Genomic DNA, 19,760 nt, shown 5'->3' with positions numbered 1-19,760 from the left:
ATATAAACACCTCTGCCCCCATACAGTAATAGTATAGTGATATAACCACCCCTGCCCCCATACAGTAATAGTATAGTGATATAACCACCCCTACCCCCATACAGTAATAGTATAGTGATATAACCACCCCTGCCCCCATACAGTAATAGTATAGTGATATAACCACCCCTGCCCCCATACAGTAATAGTACAGTGATATAACCACTCCTGCACCCATACAGTAATAGTATAGTGATATAACCACCCCTGCCCCCATACAGTAATAGTATAGTGCTATAACCACCCCTGCCCCCATACAGTAATAGTACAGTGATATAACCACTCCTGCACCCATAAAGTAATAGTATAGTGATATAACCACCCCGGCCCCCCATACAGTAATATTATAGTGATATAACCACCCCTGTCCCCATACAGTAATAGTATAGTGATATAACCACCCCTGCCCCCCCCCCCATACAGTAATATTATAGTGATATAACCACCCCTGTCCCCATACAGTAATAGTATAGTGATATAACCACCCCTGCCCCCATACAGTAATAGTATAGTGATATAACCACCCCTGCCTCCCCATACAGTAATATTATAGTGATATAACCACCCCTGTCCCCATACAGTAATAGTATAGTGATATAACCACCCCTGCCCCCATACAGTAATAGTACAGTGATATAACCACTCCTGCACCCATACAGTAATAGTATAGTGATATAACCACCTCTGCCCCCCCATACAGTAATATTATAGTGATATAACCACCCCTGTCCCCATACAGTAATAGTATAGTGATATAACCACCCATGCCCCCATACAGTAATAGTACAGTGATATAACCACTCCTGCACCCATACAGTAATAGTATAGTGATATAACCACCTCTGCCCCCATACAGTAATAGTATAGTGCTATAACCACCCCTGCCCCCATACAGTAATAGTACAGTGATATAACCACTCCTGCACCCATAAAGTAATAGTATAGTGATATAACCACCCCTGCCCCCTATACAGTAATATTATAGTGATATAACCACCCCTGTCCCCATACAGTAATAGTATAGTGATATAACCACCCCTGCCCCCCCCATACAGTAATATTATAGTGATATAACCACCCCTGTCCCCATACAGTAATAGTATAGTGATATAACCACCCCTGCCCCCATACAGTAATAGTACAGTGATATAACCACTCCTGCCTCCCCATACAGTAATATTATAGTGATATAACCACCCCTGCCCCCCCCATACAGTAATATTATAGTGATATAATTACCCCTGTCCCCATACAGTAATAGTATAGTGATATAACCACCCCTGCCCCATACAGTAATAGTATAGTGATATAACCACCCCTGCCTCCCCATACAGTAATATTATAGTGATATAACCACCCCTGTCCCCATACAGTAATAGTATAGTGATATAACCACCCCTGCCCCATACAGTAATAGTACAGTGATTTAACCACTCCTGCACCCATACAGTAATAGTATAGTGATATAACCACCTCTGCCCCCCCATACAGTAATATTATAGTGATATAACCACCCCTGTCCCCATACAGCAGTGGTTCCCAAACTGTGTGCCGTGGCACCCTGGGGTGCCTCAGGACACTTGCAGGGGTGCCTTGGGTTGGTGGTCCAGGACCAATTCATTGTCAATGTAATACCGTGTTTCCCCGATAATAAGACCTATCCCGAAAATAAGCCCTCCCCCGAAAATAAGCCCTCTGGTGTTTTTCTGTCCAAAAAAAATAATAAGACAGTGTCTTATTATCGGGGAAACACGGTAGGCAAAACCAGTGCTAGTGGCTTCTGATCATAAACTATGTTGCCAAACAGAAGCAAATCTTGTCCCTCACCACATAACTGAACCTAAGGATGACACATGAGCACATTTTACTTAATGTAATATTTCATTCTAAATTTCTCAATAAGAAACTTTTGACCTAGGGGCGCCGTGAACAAAATTCTGATGCTCAAGGGCGCTGTGATTAAAAAAAGTTTGGGAACCACTGCCATACAGTAATAGTATAGTGATATAACCACCCCTGCCCCCCCATACAGTAATACTATAGTGATATAACCACCCCTGTCCCCATACAGTAATAGTATAGTGATATAACCACCGCTGTCCCCATACACTAATAGTATAGTGATATCAGTGCCGGAACTAGGCATTTTAGCGCTGTGTGCAAGAAATGGCATTAGCGACCCCCATGCAAGATAGGGGCAGTGCGCGGTGTAGGCGCGCAAAAAATATATAGGGGAGTGGCTTCATGGGGAAGGGGCGTGGCCACAAAATAATACCAATTCATACTACGGTGCACAGTAGTCTCCATTACTAAAATTACGCTGCACAGTAGCGGCACTACACCAGGTAGAGCCCCTTTTACATATTACAGCAGACAGTCCCCCTTTTTACACATTATGGCAGACAGTGCCCCCTTTTTACACATTACGGCAGACAGCGTCCCCTTTTTACACATTACTGCAGACAGCGTCCTTTTTTACTCATTACGGCAGACAGCGTCCCCTTTTCTACACATTACGGCAGACAGAGTCCCCTTTTTTACACATTACGGCAGACAGAGTTCCCCTTTTTACACATTACGGCAGACAGTCCCCTTTTTACACATTATGGCAGACAGCGTCCCCTTTTAACACATTACGGCAGACAGCGTGCCCCTTTTTACACCACATTATGGCAGACAGCGTCCCCTTTTTACACATTACGGCAGACAGCGTCTCCCTTTTTTTTTTACACATTATGGCAGACAGCGTCCCCCTTTTTAAACATTACCGCAGCCAGTCCCCCTTTTTACACATTGTGGCTGACAGAATAGATAGAGAAATAGAGAGAGGGGGAGAGAGAGAGAGACACTTACCATCTCTCCCCGCTGGCAGTCAGGCTCCTCGTGCTGGCAGATGATCAGATCCCTCGGTGCAGGCAGTGGAGAAGGAGGAGGAGGAGGGAGGGGGACTGGATCCGCAACAACGCTATGTAATTGGTAGAGGCACCGCTGCAGCAGTCTCCTCTCCTTCCGTATTGGCTGCCCGCCGCCGCTGTGAATGCTGGGATGAAGGAACCGCATCCCAGCATTCACAGCAGCAACCACTCCTGCCCCCATACAGTAATAGTATAGTGATATAAACACCTCTGCCCCCATACAGTAATAGTATAGTGATATAACCACCCCTGCCCCCATACAGTAATAGTATAATGATATAACCACCCCTGCCCCATACAGTAATAGTATAGTGATATAACCACCCCTGCCCCATACAGTAATAGTACAGTGATATAACAACCCCTGCCCCATACAGTAATAGTACAGTGATATAACCACCCCTGCCCCATACAGTAATAGTATAGTGATATTACAACCCCTGCCCCATACAGTAATAGTATAGTGATATAACCACCCCTGCCCCATACAGTAATAGTATAGTGATATAACCACCCCTGCCCCCATACAGTAAAAGTACAGTGATATAACCACTCCTGCCCCATACAGTAATAGTATAGTGATACAACCACCCCTGCCCCATACAGTAATAGTGCAGTGATATAACCACCCCTGCCCCATACAGTAATAGTATAGTGATATAACCAGCCCTGCCCCCATACAGTAATAGTATAGTGATATAACCACCCCTGCCCCATACAGTAAAAGTATAGTGATATAACCAGCCCTGCCCCCATACAGTAATAGTATAGTGATATAACCACCCCTGCCCCCATACAGTAATAGTATAGTGATATAACCACCCCTGCCCCATACAGTAATAGTGCAGTGATATAACCACCCCTGCCCCATACAGTAATAGTATAGTGATATAACCACCCCTGCCCCCATACAGTAATAGTATAGTGATATAACCACCCCTGCCCCCCATACAGTAATATTATAGTGATATAACCACCCCTGTCCCCATACAGTAATAGTATAGTGATATAACCACCCCTGCCACCATACAGTAATAGTATAGTGATATAACCACCCCTGCCCCCCCATACAGTAATATTATAGTGATATAACCACCCCTCTCCCCATACAGTAATAGTATAGTGATATAACCACCCCTGTCCCCCCCATACAGTAATATTATAGTGATATAACCACCCCTGCCCCATACAGTAATAGTATAGTGATATAACCAGCCCTGCCCCCATACAGTAATAGTACAGTGATATAACCACTCCTGCACCCATACAGTAATAGTATAGTGATATAACCACCCCTGCCCCCCCATACAGTAATATTATAGTGATATAACCACCCCTGTCCCCATAAAGTAATAGTATAGTGATATAACCACCGCTGTCCCCATACACTAATAGTATAGTGATATCAGTGCCGGAACTAGGCATTTTAGCGCTGTGTGCAAGAAATGGCATTAGCGACCCCCATGCAAGATAGGGGCAGTGTGCGGTGTAGGCGCGCAAAAAATATATAGGGGAGTGGCTTCATGGGGAAGGGGCGTGGCCACAAAATAATACCAATTCATACTACGGTGCACAGTAGTCTCCATTACTAAAATTACGCTGCACAGTAGAGGCACTACACCAGGTAGAGCCCCTTTTACATATTACAGCAGACAGTCCCCCTTTTTACACATTATGGCAGACAGTGCCCCCTTTTTACACATTACGGCAGACAGCGTCCCCTTTTTACACATTACGGCAGACAGCGTCCTTTTTTACTCATTACGGCAGACAGCGTCCCCTTTTCTACACATTACGGCAGACAGAGTCCCCTTTTTTACACATTACGGCAGACAGAGTTCCCCTTTTTACACATTACGGCAGACAGCGTCCCCCTTTTTACACATTACGGCAGACAGTCCCCTTTTTACACATTATGGCAGACAGCGTCCCCTTTTTACACATTACGGCAGACAGCGTCCCCCTTTTTACACCACATTATGGCAGACAGCGTCCCCTTTTTTACACATTACGGCAGACAGCGTCTCCCTTTTTTTTACACATTATGGCAGACAGCGTCCCCCTTTTTAAACATTACCGCAGCCAGTCCCCCTTTTTACACATTGCGGCTGACAGAATAGATAGAGAAATAGAGAGAGGGGGAGAGAGAGAGAGACACTTACCATCTCTCCCCGCTGGCAGTCAGGCTCCTCGTGCTGGCAGATGATCAGATCCCTCGGTGCAGGCAGTGGAGAAGGAGGAGGAGGAGGGAGGGGGACTGGATCCGCAGCAGCGCTATGTAATTGGTAGAGGCACCGCTGCAGCAGTCTCCTCTCCTTCCGTATTGGCTGCCCGCCGCCGCTGTGAATGCTGGGATGAAGGAACCGCATCCCAGCATTCACAGCAGCACCGGGCAGCCAATACGGAAGGAGAGGGGACAGCTGCAGCGGTGCTACTACCAATTACATAGCGCTGCTGCGGATCCAGTCCCCCTCCCTCCTCCTACTTCTCCGCTGCCTCCGACGCTGCTGCTCTCCTCCTCAGCGCGGCGCACACAGCAGAGGCAGTATGTAATGAGTCAATTTGACTCATTACATGCTGCTGGCCGTTGCGCCCTCAGGGCAACTGCGCTGTGTGCCAGGCACACCTGGCACACAAGTAGTAACCGCCCTGAGTGATATAACCACCCCTGCCCCATACAGTAATAGTATAGTGATATAACCACCCCTGCCCCATACAGTAATAGTATAGTGATATAACCACCCCTGCCCCCCATACAGTAATATTATAGTGATATAACCACCCATGTCCCCATACAGTAATAGTATAGTTATATAACCACCCCTGCCCCCCATACAGTAATATTATAGTGATATAACCACCCCTGTCCCCATACAGTAATAGTATAGTGATATAACCACCCCTGCCCCATACAGTAATAGTATAGTGATATAACCACCCCTGTCCCCATACAGTAATAGTATAGTGATATAACCACCCCTGCCCCATACAGTAATAGTATAGTGATATAACCACCCCTGTCCCCATACAGTAATAGTATAGTGATATAACCACCCCTGCCCCCATACAGTAATAGTACAGTGATATAACCACTCCTGCCCCCATACAGTAATAGTATAGTGATATAACCACCCCTGCCCCATACAGTAATAGTATAGTGATATAACCACCCCTGCCCCCCATACAGTAATATTATAGTGATATACCCACCCCTGTCCCCATAAAGTAATAGTATAGTTATATAACCACCCCTGCCCCCATACAGTAATAGTATAGTGATATAACCACCCCTGCCCCATACAGTAATAGTATAGTGATATAACCACCCCTGTCCCCATACAGTAATAGTATAGTGATATAACCACCCCTTCCCCATACAGTAATAGTACAGTGATATAACCACTCCTGCCCCCATACAGTAATAGTATAGTGATATAACCACCCCTGCCCCCATACAGTAATAGTATAGTGATATAACAACCCCTGCCCCATACAGTAATAGTATAGTGATATAACCACCCCTGCCCCATACAGTAATAGTACAGTGATATAACCACTCCTGCCCCCATACAGTAATAGTATAGTGATATAACCACCCCTGCCCCATACAGTAATAGTATAGTGATATAACCACCCCTGCCCCCCATACAGTAATATTATAGTGATATACCCACCCCTGTCCCCATAAAGTAATAGTATAGTTATATAGTTATATAACCACCCCTGCCCCCATACAGTAATAGTATAGTGATATAACCACCCCTGCCCCATACAGTAATAGTATAGTGATATAACCACCCCTGTCCCCATACAGTAATAGTATAGTGATATAACCACCCCTTCCCCATACAGTAATAGTACAGTGATATAACCACTCCTGCCCCCATACAGTAATAGTATAGTGATATAACCACCCCTGCCCCCATACAGTAATAGTATAGTGATATAACCACCCCTGCCCCCATACAGTAATAGTACAGTGATATAACCACTCCTGCCCCATACAGTAATAGTATAGTGATATAACCATTCCTGCCCCCCCATACAGTAATAGTATAGTGATATAACCACCCCTGCCCCCATACAGTAATAGTATAGTGATATAACCACCCCTGCCCCCCATACAGTAATGTTATAGTGATATAACCACCCCTGTCCCCATACAGTAATAGTATAGTTATATAACCACCCCTGCCCCCATACAGTAATAGTATAGTGATATAACCACCCCTGCCCCCATATAGTAATAGTATAGTGATATAACCACCCCTGCCCCATACAGTAATAGTATAGTGATATAACCACCCCTGTCCCCATACAGTAATAGTATAGTGATATAACCACCCCTGCCCCCATACAGTAATAGTACAGTGATATAACCACTCCTGCCCCCATACAGTAATAGTATAGTGATATAACCACCCCTGCCCCCATACAGTAATAGTACAGTGATATAACCACCCCTGCCCCCATACAGTAATAGTATAGTGATATAACCACCCCTGCCCCCATACACACCAGCCCCTCTGTAGTCTGCACCCATAGTAAATGAAGTGTGACCCTTTCCGGGCGGACACAGGCTGACATTCACCCCTAATAACATTACTGTCATGTGTCCCTTCTCCTCATCTTTATCTAAAAGGCTTTTTTATGGAGAAGGTTTAATGGTCCATGTACCCCCATGCACCCTCCCCCTGTGTCACCACCCTCTTATAGCCGGGCTGGGGAGGATTCCTGCGCTTGGTGAATGGACAGTGAGGCGCATCTTGCGTCTGGATCAGGGGAGAGGTGCCAGCTCCTTCTGCCAGTCTCAAAACCCGAGGGGGACAAGACGCCCTGAGCAGAGAGAAGGAGAGAGGAAGAGGGGAGTGATAGAGAGACGAGGAGAAGGGGAGACAAAGAGGAGGGAGGGAGACCAGGCGCACAGCGAGAGCGCACAGAAAGCGCAGAGAAAGCGCACAGGGAGCGCGGAGAAAGCGCACAGGGAGTGCACAGGGATCGCACAAAAAGCGCACAGAAAGCGCATAGAAAGCGCACTGAGAGAGAGAGAGAGAGCGTCCTGGGAATTCAGAGACAGACCAGGAGAAGGAGAGAGAGTGCCACTGATTTACTGAAAGTTGGGAGAGAGGAAACAAGAGGGGGAGAGAGAGAGAGGGAGAGGGGAGGGAGCTCGTGCGCTGGTGCCCCTCCAGAAATTAAGGAGGCATCGGGCCTTTTATTTTAGGAATGAATGCTGATCCCTGTGTGTCTTATTGTGAACCCCCTGCCATGGATTGTTACTACAGCCCGGGTCCTCAGGGCAGGGAGCTGCAGAGTTCTCCTTTTAGGGCATTCCAGCCCAGTGATAAGTTTAGTCCTGCTTTCCTGGCCAGCAAAGGACAAAGCTTTGGGGACAAGTCCAGGGGCTCCTACCAGCCGGAGTGCCAGTCATTGGATGGCAACGGGAGCGAGCAACAGCAGCAGCAAGGCTCCAGGTACCAACCTCACCACCCTCAGCCGCACATCTACCTGCAGAACAACTCCTGCAAGTCTCCATCCGACAGCCCCGGGGACCCTCTGATACCCTGCTACGGTAAGAGAAGCCCCCATGCCCCCCTCTGTGCACAGGCCCCCCACTCACCCACAGCTTCTCCCCGGGCTCTGGCCCCATCCACAGGGCGCTCATCCAGTGCCGGCCTGGTTCCTATTACCAGAGACAACACACACATCGGGATTATGGCTGGAATCAGTGTTATCACTTTCCACTTATCGCCGCGATCCCCTCTCATGTGGTTACATTGTGTTAATGGTATTTATTTCCCATCAGTTTTACTCTACAATGGGGATATTTGTGTCGGCGAAGTGTAAAGAGGTTTATTAGGACTCCCGTCAGTTTAATAAATACGTCTCACTTGACCTCTGCTTCCATAAACCCGAGCACGTAAACTGTATCGCTACTAAGCGAATGTATTGCGAATGTTTCTCTTTGGCGGTTGGGAAAATTGCATTTTACCTCTTTTATGCGGTTGTTTGACACTCCAAAGTGTGGATCATTTCCATTGGTGACTATTAATAATTGTGACGGTGATATTTCCTGGTGGATAATTGGTTTTATTTTTAGAAATGATTTTATTCAGGCTAATAATATCAATTTAATCCCCCGTGAGCCTCTAAATGATCCAAATTACCCCAAAGCACTAATTTTACACCAGCGGTAATTTTACAGCCTTTTATCCCTGATTAGACGCATTTACAGACTGGTTACTTTCTTCTCCGCATTAATGGGGGGGATTAAACCTCATTTATCGCGCGGTGCCCCCGTTGGGTGTTTGCGTTATTTATAAAGGGTTTAGGTCACCCTGCGGCAAAGGTCTAATATCCCCATTGATGCTGGCGGTGACAGCTGCTACCGCGGTGAGTACACGATAATTACCGATATTATAATTCATTAGAATTAAGTCCATCACGATAAAGTTGCAGATTTGATGTTTTTTTTTTATTACTAAAGTATTTATAAATGTATTATACACCTCTATTGCGTCAAATCCCTACAAATAGAAGAACCAGCAGTGACTGGAGAGCCGCAACTACAAATATGTTTAAAGTCTAGTGGTTAATAATCTGTATACTATAAATCATGTAATCACATACATCATGAAACATTATTATTATTATTATTATTATTATTATTATTATTATTATGATACAGTGTTACATTAGAACTTTTTGTAGTAAAATGAATAACATTTGGCGCAATAAATTAAATCCTTTTATAGCTGCAAGATGAAAACTAATGATATAAACAAAACATTGAAATGTAAATTAATTAGAATTATAATATAACTAATGTGCAAACAGAACTGTCCGGTTTATACTCTCAACCTTCATAAATCATCAAGTGCTGGCGATAAACTAAGTATCGCTTGTTGTACTATTGATTTGTTGCTGTCAGACGGTTAAATACTGTTTCGTTTCCTATTATCCACTTACTGTAACAGGATCCAACAAGTTAAAGGCCCAGATTCCTGGCTTAGTACTGATAGATGTTACGCTTTGCGCTCTCCACTGCGCACACATGGCGCAATTATATCTAATATGATTTGCAAAGCTAAATACAATGTTCCTGCATAAGTAGGTTTCTCATTTGTGTTGAAGATAGACAAATGCAACTCAGTATTCTCCGTGTAAGATTGTAACGGTATTGCGCATTTACGCAATTAAAGGACGCAGCACATGCGCTAGAAAGGAGACGGATGTAATAGAAACAAGTTTGGTGATTCGTTTGGAGTAAAACAATTATTTTACCGATGTATCTAGAAAAGGATAATAATAATAATAATAATAAAGTCAAAGATTGGTCTAGATATCATTATCCAGGAGGTTAGAGGTCACATCTATTAAGGACCTGACACAGTCAACGCATCTCCTACAGTAATTCCCAAGGACTCATGTGAGAATTACATTCCGTTGCTTATATGTATATAAACATGGATACAGTATTATTATATATTATTCACTTTCACTGATCGTGTCTGTTTTGATAATGATTAAACACATAATAATTTGTTATGTAGCCATTTACATTCTGTATTTTCTCTTTTACTAAATCTGTCCCTAATCTGTGCATTTTAATGATTGTCCCCTATATACTAGTGAACGGTTATATCATGCCTCTGAGCTCATTAATAGGGGTTATGACTGACTCAGCCATAAAATAACATCACCCCCCTCCCCCCCCCTCCCCCCCCCCAAAAAAAAGAGAAGAGGGATGTAGACATAAATCTGTCCTTCAAACACAGAGATTAGTTATTGGGGTATGACTACTGCTTCTAATTTAACATAAAATATATATATATATATATATATATATATATATATATATTCCTCTGGATTTAGATCAGACGTTATTATTTAGCTGATATGTGCCCCAATTCATGACTATAATACTAGGAAAACTATAGATTACAGAAAAGTCATGTAAGAGACTGACAAGATTCCTGGGAGCTTCTAAGAGGACATAGACCGAGACTCTTAATGTATTTAACTAATACAGTATCCTACACAGATAATAATTGTATCTTCAGAATTAACGATGACATAATTGTGATTGGGCTAGAGCCGCTAGACACACATATATTTAATTTTACATAAACACATATTGCAGTTCTATATATGCTGAATATTGGGAGACAGAGATATTTATAATATAGATGACATAAAATAATTGAATTAAAGTTAATTATTATTATGGATTTGGCAGAAATATTTGTTATTCTTATATTTTGCAATTCCTCATCTACAGGTGGTGATTTGTCCTAAATAGTTTATTGCTTCTCTTTTTATTAATGGAACATTGGTTGTAATAGAGGTCTGCCTTAGATCAGTAGATCAGGTACTTTATGGGAAATCTAGAAATGTTTCGCAATATCTTAGCACATTTGTTGTGTGTGTACCTGTTGCTGCTGTCATAAAAAACAAATCCATTCTGCTATGATTGGGTGGTTGGGGGATTCTACACATAGGAGTGAAATTATGGCTTTAGTAAATCACGCCATAATGTCCGCTTGTAGCGCCTCAAACATACAAAAATACAGGAAGAAACATAGATACTAAATAAAACTATGGCGGTGGTTGTATACTGTTTACATTTCTCCTGACATGATTGTAAGCGAGCGCAGGCCCACCAAGCAGGGAAACAGCAATGCCTTTCCTAAAATATACCCTCTGATTACTTTTGCTAAAACCATATGTGTTGCAGACATCTATAGATTTTTGCTAAGGTTGGAAAAGTTGACAAATCAGTATCCACATCACTCTCCCACTTGTATGTGGCATTTTCTTCAGTTTATTAACAAATACAGGCAGAACTTTGCAATTTGATCAATTTTCAAATTGTCACAAAAAACAGCATTTTTTTAACCCAATGTACAGGAACTTTACTTGGGGTGATATTTGTATTTTGTGTCCTTGTGTGATATCATGAATTCACACAGTGTGACTGTACACCATTATGTGCACAGGTTTTTAAAGGGATACTCGTGACAGTAAAAAAGAAACAAATTATAATAATTCATGTCAGTTTCTAACAAAAACTAAATCTTACAGATTATAAATTGTTTATATTCACCAAAGTATTTACTTCTATTTCTCTAAATTTTCTTACATTTTTTTTGCATTTTTTTTTTCAATTGTTCCATTTTACCAGCGCCAATGATTCCAAAGAAACTTTATTTTATGAATGGCACCAATTTTGAGATACAGGTTGAGTCTCCCTTATCCAAAATGCTTGGGACCAGAGGTATTTTGGATATCGGATTTTTCCGTATTTCGGAATAATTGCATACCATAATGAGATATCATGGTGATGGGACCTAAATCTAAGCACAGGATGCATTTATGTTACATATACACCTTATACACACAGCCTGAAGGTAATTTTAGCCAATATTTTTTATAGCTTTATGCATTAAACAAAGTGTGTCTACATTCACACAATTCATTTATGTTTCATATACACCTTATACACAAAGCCTGAAGGTCATTTAATACAATATTTTTAATAACTTTGTGTATTAAACAAAGTTTGTGTACATCGAGCCATCAAAAAACAAAGGTTTCACTATCTCACTCTCACTCAAAAAAGTCCGTATTTCGGAATATTCCGTATTTCGGAATATTTGGATATGGGATACTCAACCTGTATATTCAAATAAAATCAGACTTTAATCTAGGATAAGATTCAACATTTAATGTACTTAATGAAATTTCATGTCACGCCCTTCTACAAAATTTGTTCCTATCAGAGTAAATTAATAAGTAACTTTCAATAGTTCCTGGCTTTAAGTTTTATTCACTTTTGTATTTTTATTTTTTACATTTTTACACTTGTAAATCAAACATCTTTATTTCTACACCAAATTGACAAAAAAAAACCCTCTGTGTTTACATCTTCATAAAGCAGCCACCGCATTTGGTTTACAATAATTAGTAGGAAACAGATCAAATCAATTTTTAGCATATTTTTCTTTCATTGAGTAAATCATTTTCTGTAGGCAGAAATACAGTTGTTTTAAATAGTTTAACTCTTTGTATATCAAAGTCATGCTTAAAGTATCATCAGTAGATATTTCCCCCCTCCCCAACATGGGGGATTTTATATCTGTATTTCTAATTTCAAAGTTTTTACTCTTTAGCTTTCAAATATAGCTTGTATTTTTATTTTATTTAGTTCAGCACATAGGAAATCATTCATGTGTAATTATATTTACAGTATTAATATTTGATCACATCTTATAACTGTTTTCAAGAGGCAATAAAGTTAAAATAGAATTCCACAAAAACTGTATTATTCCTCTCACACAATCCAAACTAATGCCTTCGCTTTATACCTGTATCAGAGTAAAAGTCCAGATTAGTGGTTCCTGCTTGACCACAAATAAAAAAAACTAAAAAAACTTTAGGTTATTTTATAAAACCATCTTCCAAAGTTTCACATCTAAATTAAGGAAAAGTTATTATCTTTTTTTCTGCGTACACGTTATACTTTCATTGTCCCAGTGTAATCAAAATCTTTTTAAAACAAATTCTGCACATTCAAATAATAACTATTAATTTCAGGATCATTAAACACATTTTTCTAAAAGTTGATACTAAAAAAAATGAAGTTATTAGGCAGAATTTTTTATTTTGTTGGTGTCCACACTATATATATATTTTTTTTTCCATTTGCCTTAACTTTTTTGAAGTGAGCTATGATAGTCAATGTCCACCACAATTTTGTTTGAATTCCATGATAATACTAATGTAATAAAAAAATAAGAAACATTATCTAGAGATTTTAATACAGCACTTTGTAGGCAAGTTTAAAGAATCAATGTAATGTTTTTTTTTGTCTTATCAATTAATATACAAAACATTTGAAATGATTGAAAAATGTAACAACATGAATTTAATGTTATGAACATATATTTCAAATAGTTTATATTATTTATTTGTTTATTTATTAAGTTACTTATACAGCGCAGCATATTTCGTTGCACTTTACAGTTGGAAACAACAATGATAACACAAAACAAAACAATTGCAAACAACAGTGAAAAAACAAGATAATAACAGAAAGTCATACAGGTAGGAAGACCCTGCTCACAAGCTTACAATCTATACATAGCAACAATTGCTGATTTTCAGTAGATAGCCCATTAAATTAGATTATTTATTTATGAAATCAAGTAGAAAAGACATTAAAAAAGCTGAATATTTATATGACAGGTCAAAGATTGTGTGAGTAAAGTTACACTGTTTTATGAGTCCAGTTATTTACTGTGCGTAGCTCATCAAATATATAGGTTAAAGTTCCTGTACATGTTACATTTTATATATATATATATAGAGAGAGAGAGAGGGATTGATATAAATAAATATATATACATACACACACACACACACACACACACACATATAATTCTAGTATAGAGATACACGGCACTCAGTTTGCAGAAGAATATCGATGCGTGTATTAGGCTTTGCAGCCTGATAAAGGTCAGAGCTTTTCCCGGAACGCTGCTGCTATTGCTGTCTATAGCTGAATAAACACATTGGATTTCTGTACATCATTATACCATGATGACTTTTCTGGCCCCCTAAACTGATGTACCCAGTGAGCGCAGTGACCAGCTACTCACCCCTATCTCAGTATGTTTCTCCTACATATATAATGGAGGATAGGAGTAAAAGTATTGCACAATACATACATAACTGTATGGCATTAAATATGACATTGTAGCTCAAGACAGATTCACGCAGTGTTGGCTATAGGCATCCGCAATGTGTCCCTGCCCAGAAGCTTGCAATCTTTTCCACTGTAGAAAGCTATAATACTCTCTTCTCATCTGTGACATCATCTTTCCTTCTCAGCTGTAATATATTTATTGTTTGTGATAGGTGACTTTTACTTTTTACATTTTAGAAGCTGATCCGCTGAGCCTTTCCTTTTTATACCCCTGTAATTTTAATTGTTTGCATCAAACAGAAGGATTTGAAGATCATAAACAATAATCTCAGCAAGTTTTTCTGCTTTGCAAACCACCTGCCCGCACTCCTTCCAGCAGCCGGGCCTATGTATGGCCGTCGCTGGAGATATGTATTCCATATGTGCACACACCAGGCTGATAGAAATATTACACTAGGAATGGATTGTCGGTGCACGTCTTGTGAGTAATAATATAAAGTACCCCAAATGTTTGTGCCCGACTCTTGCCCGAGAGGGGCCTGGAACGTATTACCAGGCTCAGCATGGGATACAATTGTAATCTTGTAAAGAAGGAGGGCAGCGCAGCAGCCCCTGTCACACAGACGTCTTGCGGGTCTCACGTTAGTTATCCTGGAGCTGTTTATTCCATATCTATTTATTTCTTGTGAAACTGTGTAACAGTAAAAGACATTGAAACATGGAAATGTGGCGGGCAGGAGGGCGAGAGATGTAATTGTGACAGACAGCTGCGGGGACGGGGTGAGTTTGGTCCCACAGTCCTGCAAAATTAAAAAAATAAAAGACCAAAAACTAGCGGCAGAGAGATTAAGGGGAACGGAGCTCACGTTTCAGCTGGTGGGTATAACGTACAGAATATCTGCAACTCAATCGCATGGATACAGCGGGTTCAACTTTGTGCTTGCTATTATGTTTAAGTTAAAAAAAACAGCGTATCGGCCCTGATTGCTATTAGACCTACACGTCTTGTCCCATGAATGATCGGAGTCATGGGCTGGACAGTGCTGGCACTCACCGTCATACCTACCCGTGTACCATATATATGAGTATAGCGGTGACTGTGGTATATGTAGTTATATTACCCCTCTTATACACAGGTCTCATTATCCGCAAATCAGAGGAGAATGGAGGACACATCAGCCATGGGGTAGATGAGAACAGGGGGCAGATTAGGGATGCGCTCAATTTACCTACAATCAAAATCCCGACAAGATCAAAATACCGACATTTAAAATGTCGCCGGGTCAAAAAGTCGACATGAGTTTTTCATGACTTTTGTATTGAAACCGACTTATTCATACTTTACCATCCCAGTGGACCTGGAGAGGGAATATAATAGCGTGCCGTGCGCAGCGAGCCATGCGAGGGGACGCGGTACACTTATGTCGACCTATGTCAACATACACACCAAAAAATAATGAAAAACTCATGTTGACTTTTTGACAACATTTTAAATGTCGGTATTGTGACCTTGCCGGGATTTTGAGCGTCAGGATTTTGATTGTAGGTATTTCATACTGATCCGGCAGATTACTAGCAGAGACGCTGATAAATAAGGTAACTTATGTCCTTCCCTAATTCCTGCGCTACAGGTGGCACCAATATTAGAGACAGGACAACACAGCCCTACAGGCCGCACTCCCCCGAGAGCAATGTCGGACTGGGGCACGAAGGGTCCACTGGGGAAATACAGTAGTAGGGGCCCATTCTTAGAGGCTTGGCTAACCATTAGTGTATGGTCTGGGCCCCTTGATAAATAATATATATAGTAAATACTGCTAGTGCATGCATGATAATGTAAGACTAATAACAGCAATGCAGTGTAGAAAATACCCCATAGTCCTGTGGGGTATAATGTAACATATTCATAATGTATAATTGAGAGGGTGGGCCCCCAGGCAGTGGGGCCCACCGGTGGTTTCCCCTATACTCCTATGGGCCAGTCCGAGCCTGCCCGAGAGAATCCGCTTTCTCTGGTGTAATAATCCTCTGCGTATTCTGTTCATTGATGGATTATATTGCTGGAACTGATTGCCACTTCTTTTCCTGATTTTAGTTAATTATCTTAGTCAATTCTTGTACTTTGTTTTTCACTATGGACCAACTGTAGAGCGCAATTCTTCCTTTCAGGCGTATCGGATGCAATTCTCACTTTCTAGTCTTATTCTCTGAGTAATTCTATAATAATATTTAAAACGTTTAATCATTAGGATATATAAGCAATTCTGTGTGCGCTGTACTCAGAAGCGTCTGGTGAGCAACTCTTGCCCTGGAAATGACTTTATATTAGTGGAAACTAGAATGGTTACATAATACAGGAACAGAATTAGCAATCACTGAGTAATGTGCTTGTGTGTATGTAAAATATATTCTAGTACTTCGTCATTTCGGCAGCTTTGGAGGATTTTTACATTAATATGGTTTTCATAAGGTTTGGGCATGCTGCGGAAGAGTTGTTATGCACCAGCAGCGACGGTATATATCCCGGCAGTACAAGCGCCTTGTGTCATTTCTTTTGCGCCGTATGGTTTGGCGTGAAGCCTGTTGAAACCTGGTTACCCACAATCTGTTTTTATTAGGAGGTGATCTGGTGTAGCTATAGAATTCCTCGGACTCCGTCTAATCTTCTTATTACTCCGCAGATTCATGTTTTTAGAGACCCTTAAAAAAAATCATTGTGGATCTGGCGGCCCCGTCGTAGAGACTTACATTTATTTTATTTAAATAACAGAAAGTGTCATCTATACGCCATAATTCAATCACATTCATCAGACAGCTGAAATACTTAAAGATATAATAATATCAATAATAATTATTATTATTGTTATTATTATTATTATTATTATTATTATCTATCTAACATCTATCTAGACAGATAGACAGATAGATAGATAGATAGATAGATAGATAGATAGTTTGAGCAGTACGGATGGTGTAATGGTTAGTATTACTGCCTCACAACAGTGAGGTCGTGGGTTTGATTCCCACCATGGCTCTACCTGTGTGGAGTTTGTATATTCTCCCCGTACTTACGTGGGTTTCCTCCGGGTACTCCAGTTTCCTCCCACAATCCAAAAATATTCTGGTAGCTTAATCAGCTCCCAACAAAAAATGAACCCTAGTGTGAATGTGTGTGTGTGTACATGTGATAGGAAATATAGATTGTCAGCTCTACTGGGGCAGGGGCTGATGTGAATGGGCAAATATTCTCTGTAAAGCGCTGCGGAATATGTGTGCGCTATATAAATAACGGGTAATAAATAATTATAATTAATAGTAGACAGACAGACAGACAGACAGACACACAGATAGATAGACAGATAGACATTCCACATAGCCAGGGCTGTTTCTAGGCAACTTGGCTCCCCATGCGAACATGAAAAAAAATGTGCCCCATTAGGGTGTGTGGCCTCACTGCAGGAAAAGAGTACTTTGCACCCCATACAGTAATGCCCCTGACACCATACTATGCCACCACTAGTGATTCGTTCACCTCTGCGGTCCGGTGCACAGCGTAAGTTCAGTCCCCGGCTGCATTGCAGTAAATGCTGTGATACGTTTCCACCTCTTATAATCCGTTTACATTTTACACATAATTCAGTTTGGCTATAACGTTGTAAAACAACAACTTTACTACACTGGAAAATAAATGCAGAATATGACTGATATAAGATCTGCTACCTATGATTCCAGCAAACACTGCTGCGATAGGAAAGGAGACTTGGTAATGAGGAAAACATGGCTGTGGTTTGATAAGTATGCATGAACTTGTTTGCCGGCTGCGTATGGCGAGGAGTTGGACTGGAAAATGGATATGCATGTGTTTGTTCTTCAGTAAATAAGGGAATAGCGGAAGTGATAAAACACTACCCATAGCAGGCTTTCTGCAGCGATCCCAGGGCATAGCAGGGCTTTATCTTTAGTAAGTTCGGCCAGTTGCACAGTACCACTTCTCACATCCTGTGTGCTAGCTTCACCTTCCACTCTTATGGATGGACAGCTGCACAGTACCACTTCTCACATCCTGTGTGCTAGCTTCACCTTCCACTCTTATGGATGGACAGCTGCACAGTACCACTTCTCACATCCTGTGTGCTAGCTTCACCTTCCACTCTTATGGATGGACAGCTGCACAGTACCACTTCTCTCATCCTGTGTGCTAGCTTCACCTTCCACTCTTATGGATGGACAGCTGCACAGTACCACTTCTCTCATCCTGTGTGCTAGCTTCACCTTCCACTCTTGTGGATGGACAGCTGCACAGTGCCACTTCTCTCATCCTGTGTGCTAGCTTCACCTTCCACTCTTATGGATAGACAGCTGCACAGTGCCACTTCTCTCATCCTGTGTGCTAGCTTCACCTTCCACTCTTATGGATAGACAGCTGCACAGTGCCACTTCTCTCATCCTGTGTGCTAGCTTCACCTTCCACTCTTATGGATAGAGAGCTGCACAGTGCCACTTCTCTCATCCTGTGTGCTAGCTTCACCTTCTACTCTTATGGATGGATAGCTGCGCAGTGCCACTTCTCTCATCCTGTGTGCTAGCTTCACCTTCCACTCTTATGGATGGATAGCTGCGCAGTGCCACTTCTCTCATCCTGTGTGCTAGCTTCACCTTCCACTCTTATGGATAGAGAGCTGCACAGTGCCACTTCTCTCATCCTGTGTGCTAGCTTTACCTTCCACTCTTATGGATGGACAGCTGCACAGTACCACTTCTCTCATCCTGTGTACTAGCTTCACCTTCCACTCTTATGGATGGACAGCTGCACAGTACCACTTCTCTCATCCTGTGTGTTAGCTTCACCTTCCACTCTTATGGATGGACAGCTGCACAGTGCCACTTCTCTCATCCTGTGTGCTAGCTTCACCTTCCACTCTTATGGATAGACAGCTGCACAGTGCCACTTCTCTCATCCTGTGTGCTAGCTTCACCTTCCACTCTTATGGATAGACAGCTGCACAGTGCCACTTCTCTCATCCTGTGTGCTAGCTTCACCTTCCACTCTTATGGATAGAGAGCTGCACAGTGCCACTTCTCTCATCCTGTGTGCTAGC

General features: G+C 41.7%; 1 protein-coding gene across 1 annotated transcript in view; it reads left to right on the top strand.

Annotated features, from left to right (window-relative positions):
• Positions 1-8,125: 8,125 nt before the first annotated feature.
• The window catches only part of ALX4 (ALX homeobox 4), a 143,807-nt gene continuing 132,172 nt past the window's right edge, over positions 8,126-19,760 (top strand). The window contains exon 1 of the mRNA XM_063946263.1: positions 8,126-8,526. Within this exon, the coding sequence (XP_063802333.1) occupies positions 8,181-8,526 (346 nt within the window). The 5' untranslated portion in view covers positions 8,126-8,180. The remainder of the gene's footprint in view (positions 8,527-19,760) is intronic.

Source organism: Pseudophryne corroboree, chromosome 11 (genome assembly GCF_028390025.1).
Source record: "Pseudophryne corroboree isolate aPseCor3 chromosome 11, aPseCor3.hap2, whole genome shotgun sequence".
Taxonomy (NCBI): domain Eukaryota; kingdom Metazoa; phylum Chordata; class Amphibia; order Anura; family Myobatrachidae; genus Pseudophryne; species Pseudophryne corroboree.
The sequence above is the reverse complement of the archived record's forward strand: the minus strand, read 5'-3'. Positions and strand labels throughout refer to the sequence as shown.